Consider the following 12,143-nt stretch of genomic DNA (forward strand, 5'->3'; position numbering starts at 1 on the left):
GAGCACTGCTATATGTCAGACACTGTTCTGGGCCCTGGGAAAACAAGCTAAGGAGCAGGCAAGATCCTGCTCCCCCAGAGCTCACACTCTAGTGGGGAAGAGATAGAAAGTGAGTAGACAAAGACTCAAACAAGATCATGACAGATTGTAATAAGTGTTGTGAAGACAATGAAATGTAACAATGTGACAGGGCTGGCAGGCTCTCTGAGGAAGTGGTCAAGGAAGGCCTTTCTAGGAGATGTCATGTGAATTGAAGCTAGAGTGCCCAGGAGTCAGCTGCTTGAAAATTTGGGGGAAGTTTCTAAGAAGAGGGAAAAGCCCTGAGGCAGCACTGTGCTTGGTGTCCCAGGAGCAAGTGGGTGAGTAGTGAGATAGAGTCAGCAAAGGAAGATGCAGGAGACAAATCTAGAAGAGCAGATAAGGGGCAGGAGGCCACCACCCAGGGCTTGGGGGCAGGGTAAGAAGTTGGGAGCTGATTCCCAAAAGAAAGGGAGACTTCCAGAAGGTTCTATTTTTTTTTTCTTCAAGAAGGTTCTAAACAGGGGTGTGATATGAACTGATTTGTTTTTTTTTAAGATTTTATTTATTTATTCATGAGAGACATACACACACACACAGAGAGAGAGAGAGGGGAACAGACAGAGGCAGAGGGAGAAGCAGGCTCCATGCAGGGAGCCCAACGTGGGACTCGATCCCTGGTCTCCAGGATCACACCCTGGGCTGAAGGAGGCACTAAACCACTGAGCCACCCGGGCTGCCCTGACTTATGTTTTTAAGGATCACCCTGGTTGGTAGAAAAACAGGAGTGAGAGTGGGGAGACTCCTGAGGAGGCCAGTTCAGTTGTCCAGGTGTCCTGGACAAAGGTGACAGGACTAGACCAGCATCGGGACACAGGAGATGGAGAGGAAGGAGGCAGAGCCTGGCTGCATTTTGAGGGAGGTCAAATGGAACGTATTGACTTACTATTGGGTTGGATATAGGACATGACTGGCCAGGTCTTGGGTGATCCCAACTGGGTTTGAATCCTTTTCGCACTTTAGGCACTCCTAATAGCTGACCCAGGCAGTCCAAGTACCCTGACTTTGCCTCATGGCCACAAGGGCTGACACTGCATCCTCTCTCCTGAGAGCTTCCTCCTTGGTCACTGAGATTGGCCCTTCAGCCCACAGGAGTCTTTTCTTGGAACTTCTCTTTAGGACAAGAGCTTCCTGGCGTCCCTTCACATTTGCGGAAGGTGAAGGGAAGGTGGTGTGCAGATGGAAAAAGAAAAATCCCCAAAGCAAAAATGAAAATTCAGGCACAGTTGCCAGGGGGACCCTGATAAAGCAGCCCAGGTGGTGAGGCAAGCCATCAGAGGGGCCTCGGGCTTCCCAGGCTCCGGGGCCAGCACTGCTTAATCAGGCTTTCCTGTGGGGAGAGCACTACTTCTGCCAGGGAACTGGGAAACACAAGAGGAAAAAGTCCCCTGGCAGAGCACGGTGCCCTCCAGCCCTGGTGCCTAGACGGCAGCCCACTGCTGACCTAAGTGATGCCTTCCTCCCAGAGACCTCATAAATGTGGCAGCTGTCCACCCAGCACAGGTGCAGAAAGAGAAGGAGATGCAAAGAGAGCAGGGGCTGGCTGCTTGAGGACTGTCAGGCGCCTGTGTGCAGGCCTACCTCCCTTTCCAATTCTCCCTCCACAGAAGCAGGAATCTCCCTGACCTTCACGTGTGCCCGAGACAGTCCTGCCTCCACACTTTTGCTCATGCTCATCTCCCTGCCCGCACTACCTTCTCAGTTGACCTAAAGCCCGCCTTTCTCCTGGACCCACTTAAGTAGAACCCAAGGCCAGAGGAAGGGAATCTAGCAATTTCCAGACACCTCCTCAATCTGCACCACTGTCTGTCTTTCTTTTAGAAACTATCTGAGGTCAAGTATACCTCAATAAAAAAAAAGTATCAGGCAAATGTGGCAAAACTGGAACATTTGTTAGATTTGGCAGGTAGGCCCACTGATATTTTCTGTAGGATTAAACCATTTCGTAACTAAAAATAAACAACAGAATAGAAAAGCTGACTGGCTGCAATGCAGAGAAGCAGCTGGAAGGGCCCAGCTGGAGCACTGAGAGTCCCGGTAAGAATGCCATGGATGCAGCTGAGGAATAAGGAGGGTTTGGCTGAGGGGCCAAGAGACAGTGCGGGGGGGGGGGGGGGGGGGGGGGGGGGGGGGGGGGGAGGTGGGGCGGAAAAAGAGAGGAGGAAGAAGGAAGGAGAGGGATGTGGGGGGGAGGAGAATGTGGCGAGGGGTCTAGGTAGGAGCTGGAGTTGGTACTTGCGGAGGGGCAAGCATATGCATGACTTATAAGTGGAGATGCCTTGCAGGGCAGCCAATGGGTCAGCTCATGGACAGCCCCACCCTGAACCCAGTGACTTGCCCGTAACAGGTGCTCATCCTCTAACCACCCGTAGGTGATGACAGAGACTCGGACCAGAGGACAGCCCCTTTCTGAGAGAAGATGCCCAAAGGAGAGCAGAACCCTGCCCCAAGCCTATGCCAATGCTCTCCCTTACCCAGATCACCTACAGCTGGTGAGCTATTTTGGGGACCAGCTTGACCCTACAAGGGCTGCTCCCTATCCTGCCCAGCTATTTCTAGCAGGGACAGGTTTGGGGCAGGTGTGGCCTTAGAGGAACAGGTAGCATGGAGTGGGGAGGGATTAGGTGATGGAACAGATAGATCAGACCCAGGGGATCCTCTGTTCAGCCAGGGAAGGGGAAGAGCCAGCCTCAGGTCCTTGTCTGCCATGTCCCCAGCTCTACCCACGGGGACCCAGGGCGCCACTCTCTAGAGCAGCCTGGGTGGGGGCTGAGAGCATTGCCAGCACCCTCACAGCCAATGGGACCTAGGCACAGCCGGCCCAGGGAAGGGGGACTGCAGTCATGTCTTTTCTGGGAAGGGAAGAGCCAAAGGCTGGCCATCAGAGGTGCCTTGTGGAGATAGGGCAGCCTCCCACCAGGGTGCTAAGACTGTTGCCTAATTCCAAAAGGAATGACTGGGGAAAGGTTAACTATGAGGCCAAGGCCAAATACTCCCCTGACAAGGGGAAGCAGCCTCCCTCCCCCCCACAGGCTTTGACCTCCAAGGTTGCAGACTTGTCAGGCCTCTGGCTTATTAGGTCAGTGACCCCTATACAGACCAGGGTCCTGTCCTGCCCTGCCCTTCTCCCAGAATCCTGCTCAGAATGTGACGGCAATGTGGTGGGGGAGAGAGACCCTGACTGACAAAGACATACCAGAGTGAGAGAAAGAAAATGCCGCCAGAGAAGAGTCTTGGGAAGGCTCAGACTCAGGAACCCTCAGAGAGACAGAGATAAAGAGAGAAACCAGAAAAAGAGGGAGATGTAGGGGATCCCTGGGTGGCTCAGTGGTTTAGCGCCTGCCTTTGCCTTCGGCTCAGGGCATGATTCTGGAGTCCCGGGATCAAGTCCCACATCAGGCTCCCTGCATGGAGCCTGCTTCTCCCTCTGCCTGTGTCTCTGCCTCTCTCTGTCTCTGTATCTTTCATGAATAAATAAATAAAATCTTTAAAAAAAATAAAATAAAATCTAAAAAAAAAGAAAAAAAAAGACATCCATTAAAAAAAAAAAAAAAAAAGAGGGAGATGGAGAGAGAACACCACAGGAAGAATCCAAGACTCAAAAGAAGAACAAAGGAAATGAGCAAATGCACAGAAACTGACAATTTTTTTTTTCCCTCTCTGCTCAGCCTAAAGCCTTCCTCCCCAGCTTGGGCACAGGGTCAGGGCAGCAACCCCTCCAGCAGGCAGCCTGACCCCGTCTGCTCTGTAGCCAAAAGCCTTCCTGACAAGGGCGGGAGAGGACCAGTCTCCTCTCTGAGGTGCCAAGGGCTCCCAAGGGGGCTCTGCAGTGCTCTGGCCTACAGAGGGGCCACATCTAAGTTACACGTGACAATGGACAGAGGGGATTCAGCATGTGGATTCCAAAACCAGACTGCCCAGTCTAAATCCTGGTTCGCCCACTTGCAGGGAGGGTGGCTCTGCAACTCTACCCTCCACTGCCTTGGTTCTCGACTACATAGCCAAGAAACCTATGCTGCACCAAAAAACATACACACTGATGGAGAGAATCTCAGTTTTGAGTCCTCCTACATTTGGTAGATGTCTTGGCCTGTCTCCCCTGTCTCGGTCCCTGCCCCACTGCACTGTAGGATGGAAGAAGTAGGCATGGCCCAGCACCACAACAGGCACACACAGTTTCCCTTCACTTTCCCACTGGTGGGGGGTCCTCCTCGAGAGGTTCCAAAATGAAGAGTGGAGCCCATCTCCTTGAGGAGCCAGACAGGCTGGCCTTCATCGGAGATGCCTTCAGGAGACCAGCCGGCACTGTCTCAGTAGGAAGAATGGCTGCTTGTCACATGCCAGAACCACCCTCTCTGCAAGCATCTCAACTCCAGCCCATACAGCAGCCTCCTTTTTCCTGTTTGGTTTTTTTTCCCCCTGAGGGTATATCTGAATGTGGTCTATTTAGCCCTAGGGACACCACTGTGCCTGCCCATTCCCAGCCTCCTCCCCACCCTGCTGCCAGCACTGAGTTCAGACTCCAGTGTGGCTGAACTGGCCACTGTGTTCTAGTGGGCACCAACTAAATGCTCCCTAATTAGCAGATGGAGCCAAACCCTGGTTGGCATTTAGGGCCATTGACTGGCCAGTTCTGCAACATTCATTTACCTCAGCTTAGGGGTGCCCAGGACCTTTCCATGGCTGGGAAAATGTTCCCCTCATCCAAATTGGACAGACATGGTGTCCACAGAGCCCCTGCCCTCCTCCCGAGGGGCCACAGGCAACATCAAGCATGACTACCAGCCTGACAATTCTCTGTATCTGCCCTGGGCTCAGTGGGGAAGGCTTCCTGGGCCTTATCTCCCAGAAATCTCACAACTCTGAGGCTGCTTCTGTCCTGAGAGCCATTCCATAGCTGTTGGAGGCCAGGTAACTTTTTGGGGTCACCCAGCTGGTGGGACCCATGTACACACCCTTGTTGGTCTGTCTGATAACAAAGCCTAAGCTTTCCATCAAGCAAGAAACTGCCGCACTCAGAGAGCCAGGAATTTGGCATCAAGAATCCCACAACCTCTTTTGGAGAGCCTGAATTCACCCCACTGTGGGGGTCTCTGAGGAACCTAAGACCCTTCTTCCTTGGCTCCAGCTAAATCGAGGATATAAAGGAAACAAGAGTCTATCCTCCAACAACTCTTAGAACAGCCTGGTCTGAGGGAACATCCTTGAGATGTACGAATCACAGCACCTAAAATCACATGGGGGCTAAGGTCCAGCCAGGGTGGTGAGGAGTTTATGAGGGGTCACTACAGCTGGCACTCTGGGTCACCCAGCTGGTGGCAGTTCACTTTCTGGGCAGGGAGGTAAAGAACAAACAGTCTTCTCGTCTTCCCTCGAGCCCATAACTCAAGCTCCCACAGCTCACCCTGGCTGTCCCACATGTCTAGTTTCACATGAGTCAAAAGCAAAACCAACTGTTACCATGGGATGAAGGGGTTTAAGTATGCCAGGATCTCCAGGCCCAGAGCCGGGAGCTGCCTTGACAAGCCAGCCAGGATGCCCACGGGGTGCGGGCCTGATGGCAGTGGTCTACCCTTTGGGTTGCTCACTCATTCTGCACCTTCTGCCCTGCCCTGATTCTTCCACCAGCTGGTGGCTCAGGTTTAGGCCAAGGCTGTGGGCCTGGCTTTTCTGCCCAGGACGACCCCAACTTTCTCCTGCGAGGTCCCCAGTACTAAGTACTCCTCCAAAGGTGCCAGGATTCACTTGAAGTTCTCTCCTGAGGGAAGGGAGTGCCCTGGTCATAGCTGAAGGCTTCAGAGAGCATACACACACATACACACTCACACAACACTCACCTGGCCACCACCAAAGATCTTCCATCCCTTCATTCTCCAGTTTGGAGGGGGACGCTGTCCCCCACTCACTGTCCAGCCAACTTTCCTGTTGCTCATCCAAAGTGGGTAGCTGGGGGCCCGGTGGGGAAGAGATTTTTCTAGGTCAGACCTTTGGGCCTGAGGCCAGAGGAGGCAGGAGGTGACAAGCAGCAACCACACTCCAGGCCTCCCTGATGTACCACCCGAACACACCCTGACATGACACCTGATGCCGGGAAAACAGGGTGTACAGCTCCAAGCAGTCACGCAGGTGGTGTGGCCTGACTCAGATGCTGCCTCTGGCAGAGCTGAGGTTTATTACCCAAGAGAGGTGGGCGGAGGTGGGCAGGACATATGGGTTGAGCTCCAGGAAGCAGCCGATCCTGTGAAGGACCTGCTGTCTGACCTCTCTGGGAGCTTGAGAGAAGTCTTCCACTCTTCTCATGGGCTTCTTCTCCCTGGGGAGGGTGAATAACTCCTCTCCCACCAGGAGCTTTCTCAGTGATGCAACAGGGTGCTCTTATCCTCCTCAGCCAAAAACTGAAAGAGGACTTCTGGATGGGAAGCCAGAATTCCAGACTCATATGAACTAGAGGCTAGGGTGCCTGAGTCCTAGTCCTGCTGTCACTCAATGGCCTTGTAATTTGGACAAGTCACTTCCCCTGCTGCAGCCTCACTTCTTTATCGGTCAAGCAAAAGGAAAAAGACTACATCAGAGGGTAACCAAGAATTTTCACTCAAGGTGCCTTTGCCAATTGACAGGTAGTCTCTCTCTGAAGGTATTTGGTTTCGTTTTTTTAGAAGGATTCTGAGACCATGTCTGAGCTCATGATCGATGAATGTCTGCCATAGATGTGGGATGGGAACATGCCATGATCAGTTAATGATGTCTGTTGTGGGCATGAGGCTGGAAAGTGGCAGTGTGACCTCTAGATATGTATTGTCCTGGTAGGGGATCTCTAAGGGCCTTCTGGTTATAAAACTCACAATTCCACCCAGCAGGCATGGTTAACACTGGTTGGCAAGCACGTACTTCTTGTATTGTGATATTGGCACACTGTGGAGTTCTCTCCTTGAAAGACACATTTTCATCAGCCCTGTAGGACTGTTGCTAGAAGAGCAGGTGGCCTCCTGAACTGTCTCCATCCATCCGTATTCACAAGACTTCACCCAGAAGGTTACACACAAGGAAATAATGCCAAGATTTAATATCCAGAGGACATTCTAGCTTTTCTTACAATTTTTCCCATGTCTACAAAGGAGCTTCCTCACCCTGTGAAAATCCCACCCCAGCACAGGGAGGGAATGAACAATTAGCAATGGGCAGAGATGGCTCCCGGCCTTGTGGTGCAGTCACAAGTGAGGGTCTCATCTGAGAGGGCCTGTGTCCCTTGAACTCCCTGGGAGGCATGTGCCTGGGTCACCTATAGACCATTTGCTAAGAACACCCTTTGCAAATACACACAGGTACCAAAGAAGGTGCTCACAGATGGAGTTTACTTATCTGTATAGGAAAAGATTAGTTTCCCAGGGACACCTGCAGCACAGTGAGTATCCCACAACTTTGGGCAGCTTCAGAGAGTCAGAGGAGTTCCTCTCCTTCTCTTTGTATCTTTAGGCTTTACTTGGCTGGAAAGTTCTGATGGCAGGCTCCACTAGAGCCCAAGCTCTTTCCTCTTACTTCCCTTTATACACCATTGTGTGAGGCTGTCCCCCTCTGTACTCTGCCCCAAGTCCACCACCATTACCCCACCCCCCTCTCCATCTATTCTGGACCTGGGAGGCATACAGGGTTATTTCTGAAACCACAGGATTAGGGAAGCTGCACAAGAAGGGGTCACTAGTGGGGTACCAAGGAAGCCCAGGATTCATTCCATCCTGAGCTGGCCTGGAAGTAACATTTCACCAAGCCTTCCTCTCCCAACCTTCCCTGGAGAACAGATACCCTTAGCACTCCCTCATCCCCACCCCCACCAACAGTAGAGCCTGGCAGAGGAGAAACCAGGAGTGAGAGGAAGCTGGAGTTCACCCTCAGGCCACAGGGGCAAGATGAAAGGCAGTAGTTAAAGCAGGAGCCAGCTCCCTGAGGGGAGGGAAGCCAGCCATGGAATTCCCAAGAGCTACTGGAATCCCCAGAGGGCTCCCCCGGATTCCCCATGTGCTACATCAGGAATCTAAAAGATGCCTCCTTCCAAGAGCAAGGAAAAAGAGCGACTAATAATTATTTATTTTCCTAACAGTGTTTTGGGGAGGGAGGTACTTTGGTAATCGCTTTTTAGAGGTGGAGAGCTTAATCTAGGAAACCCTTAACACTGCCACCTGCCTGGAGGCAGGCTGAGCTAGGGATGACTGTGATGACTGTGAGGCCTATTATCAGTGGGACACAGGAAGAAGCTTCCACCTGCATGGGGAGTGGGCTTCTCCAGCTATTTCCTGAGTTAATGTTCCTGTGGCCCTACCTGCTGAGCTTTCAGGTTCTCTGTCCAGAGTGTCCAGGCTGGTCATTACTCTGTGGGCTTTCTTTACATGACTTATTTCATTCTTAGTAGTACCCCATGAGGCAGGTATTTGCATTACCCTCACTATACAGATGAGAAAACCAACGTGCAGAGAGGTTAAAGAACTCACCTAAAGGTTATATTCAGTTAGTAAGGGCTGGAGCTGGCCTTGGACCCCAATAATACTGGCTATGGAGGACCTGCCCTGCACCCAGGACCCTGCAGCTCTGAGTGTGTTTTGAGCAATATTTGAATACAAGATTCCAGTTTGACAAGATAATTTGAACTGGTCTCTGGGGTTTGTTGTAATGGGTTCTAACCAGTTACATTCCATAGGAATGATTTAGAATGATGGTTCAGGAAGTATGAGGTAATGTGATTTTAACAATTATTGTCATTTTCTTTCTTTTGTTAGATATGCTCTTCCTGTCTAATTTTTTTACTTGTGTGTTTTCTGTCCCATTATACTATAATGACCATGAGACATATACTTTATTTTAGACCTCCCACTCTTCCCACCTTCTCCCATAGGCATCTTTTTAATTATTAAATATTAACATTGTGGGATGCCTGGGTGGCTCAGCGGTTGAGCATCTCCCTTCAGCTTAGGGCGTGATTCTAGGTCCTGGGATTGAGTCCGCCATCGGGCTCCTAGTGGGTAGCCTGCTTCTCCTTCTGCCTATGTCTCTGCCTCTCTCTCTCTGTTTCTCTCATGAAATAAAATCTTTTTTTAAAAAATTAACATTGTAAATAATACATGAATACATTCTCCTTTTTAAAAAAGGTAAAACATTAAAAATAAGGGTAAGTTTTCCCTTTGACCAAGATCCTCTTCTCATTGATGTCCCCAATCATCTTCCAGAGATAACTTTATTACCAATTGGAAGTGCATCCTTCCAGATCTTTAAAGAATATTTATATACTTAGGCTGTATATGTCCTTGCAAAAGCACATCTTGCTGTTATTTTTGCAAAAATGCCAGATTGTTTGAAATCCGCAGTGGTCATTCATTAAAAATTAATGTTTCTTGGAGATCTATCCATGGAATTGAGATCAATCTTGTTTGTTTTGACCGTTGTACAAAGTGCTATGAGAATACCACCATTTACTTAGCGACCCTCTGTGAATGGTCACGGTGTTTCCCATTGTTGCCATGGCAAACAACGTGAGGTTCTCTGTACATTCCTGGGACTGGAGACTGACCTCAGTCAAGACCAATGTTCTCTGTCCAGGGTATGTGAGCAATCACAATGATCCACAGCTCACCGCATTGCTGGAGCTTGCACTGCCATGCCCAGCACTGGAACTCTCTACAATCCTTGGAACAAAACTGTTCTTAGAACTTGGCAAGTTACTTCCCCAGGCTTTGCCCCGCCGCTTTTACTCTAGGGTCAAAGACTTCAAACAACACAGAGATTGCCTTGATGATTAAAAGAGACTGCAGAAGAGCTACTTCTCCCTTCCCCTTTTCTGCTGTCAGGTTGGCCCCTGGTGCACATCAAGATCTCCTACCCCTACTCCGTCCCTCCAGTCTGACCTCAGCTGAGGTCTGCTCTGAACATCAAACCAAACTACAGCAAAGCTTTGGACTACACTAAACAAAGCTGAACAAAACAAAAACTAAACCACATTATCAGTGTAATAAGTAGAAAGATGAACACAGATGTTTACCTGCCAAGTGAGGGGAATAGAATAGAATTCTTATCCTTCTAAAAATGCAGTGATCCTGTAATGCTCTACAGATGACTTCAGAATACGCCCCCACATGCATACACACCCGTCCCAAGGCCAGTAATGAATGATGCAGGGATTATAGTCTTGTTCATCCATGTGAGCCCGGCTATTTGAAAGCTAGAAAGTGAGTACAACTCTAGGTGGGGTAGGTGGGTGGAAAGTCTAGAGAGATGAATAAGGAAGAGAGATTAAACCTCTTCAAAACAAGCTAAATCCTTTAGAGCACATGAGCAATCCTGAACAACCTTCTTAACTCCATCTTGCAAGCAGTGTGGGGGAAGCCTAAGGGCCTCTCCTGGCTCTCTTCAAATATTGACCCTCTGCGCTCACTGGCCGGAGTTCAGACTAAAAGGCCAGCAGCAGCATAGAGCCAATGTTTGCAGAGCAATTACTGCAGCCCACTGCCTTGTAGGTCAGATTGTGAAACAACCTTCGGTGGAGCCGGACCTTCAGAGAGCCTTCCGGTCCTTCCCCGGTGGGTGCTACTTAACAGTGAAGGAGCTGTGCAAGGACATTTACAGAGGCTGGAAAGGTGGTCCAGTGCCAGAGAGAAGCCAACTTAAGAGCATCTGTGGCCCTTCACCGTCCTCCTTCTCCCCTTAACTGCACCTCCGAGTAATCCAAGTGCTTTATGGCCAAACAGGCCTCAACATCAGGCCTTGTCCCAGACAGCTCCCTCCAGGACAGGTCCCTTTCCTAGTCAGATAGGCTGAGTGGTGGATTATTTTTAGAAGAAATCAATTTCCACATGGAGACCAAGAGCCTCTCTTCTCCCTATTCCCAACTTAACATCTGAAATGCCCTTAGGAGCCCTCTCTGGCTACTGACCTGGTTTCCAGAAGTGTTTGGAATAGTTGTTGAATTGAATTGCTCTATTGATGGGTCAGATCATGGTGGTGCATAGTCTCCTTCTTCCTGTTGGGGCCCTAAAGATTTTCGAGGGCAACAGGGGAAGGCCTGGGAGGGTGGCAGAGCCACCCTCTGGGGTGGGCGTAAAGCCAGATCAAACCTGTTACGGGTCCCAGGTGGTCTAAAGCAGCACAGTCCAAAAAAAACTTCTGTCATGATAAAAAAGTTCTATATCTGCTCCATATGTAGCCACTAGACACTGTGGCTTACTGAGCACTTACAGTAGAGCAAGTATGACCAAGAAAGTAAATTAATTTCATTCTTAAAAATTAATTAATTTTTTTAAATTAATAATTTTTTAATGAATTTAAATGTCAATGTTAATAGCCACATGTAGCGAGCAGCGACCACAGTGAGCAGCACAGGTATAAAGCCTCTGTACCCGGGGCTTGCCAGTGGGCAGGAAGAGGGGCCACATTCAGGGCATAGCCCCTTGTGTGGAGGAGACAAAACCACTGGCTCTGAAGGCTGAAGGCAGACGATATGGGGAGAGAAAGGGGGTCTTATCCTGGTGTCCTTGGAAGGATTTCAGGGGGTATGAATGACCAAAAAGGTTACTGGAATTATCTATGTACACTCATGCATCTGTCTGGGGAGAGAGTCTTTTGCTTTATTAGAAGCATAAAAGAATCCCTGATCTCAAAAAGAAGAGAAAATAACTCCTTGATCTGTCAGATACAACTTCTTCAGAGAAGCCCGCTTTGATCCCAGAGTATAAGGTTTCTCTGCAGTATCTTTATGGTACTTTTCTTTGTAGCATTTGAAATAGTATATATATATATAATTTTTTTTTAACTAAAACCCATCTTATCTCACTAAGGGATAAGTCCCATAAATTAAGCAGTAACCAAATCTGCTTTGGCTCATTAATAAATCCCCAGAGCCTGGCATACTGCCTAGTACATAGAAGATAGGCACTTAGATTAGATAGATTGAGGGTGGGTAGGTGGATGGATGGATGGATAGATGGATGGATGGATGGACGGATGATGACAAATGGACAGAAGGAGGCAGGCATGCAGGTATAAATGAATAAACAAATTAACAAACAAATTAGGGACATACTTAG

At 49.5% G+C, this 12,143-nt stretch overlaps 1 protein-coding gene across 5 annotated transcripts in view; it reads right to left on the reverse strand.

The window, feature by feature from the left end:
• SH3PXD2A (SH3 and PX domains 2A) overlaps positions 1–12,143 on the reverse strand; it is a 235,174-nt gene that overhangs the window by 165,517 nt on the left and 57,514 nt on the right. The window contains exon 1 of one of the 5 annotated variants that reach the window (XM_038578697.1): positions 5,916–6,106. The exons of the other annotated variants lie outside the window; for them this stretch is intronic. Coding sequence (XP_038434625.1) covers positions 5,916–6,011 — 96 coding nt within the window. The 5' untranslated portion in view covers positions 6,012–6,106. Of the gene's footprint in view, positions 1–5,915; positions 6,107–12,143 lie in introns of those variants that run through there. 5 annotated transcript variants of the gene reach the window in all.

The sequence above is a fragment of the Canis lupus genome, chromosome 28 (assembly GCF_011100685.1).
Source record: "Canis lupus familiaris isolate Mischka breed German Shepherd chromosome 28, alternate assembly UU_Cfam_GSD_1.0, whole genome shotgun sequence".
Taxonomy (NCBI): Eukaryota; Metazoa; Chordata; class Mammalia; order Carnivora; family Canidae; genus Canis; species Canis lupus.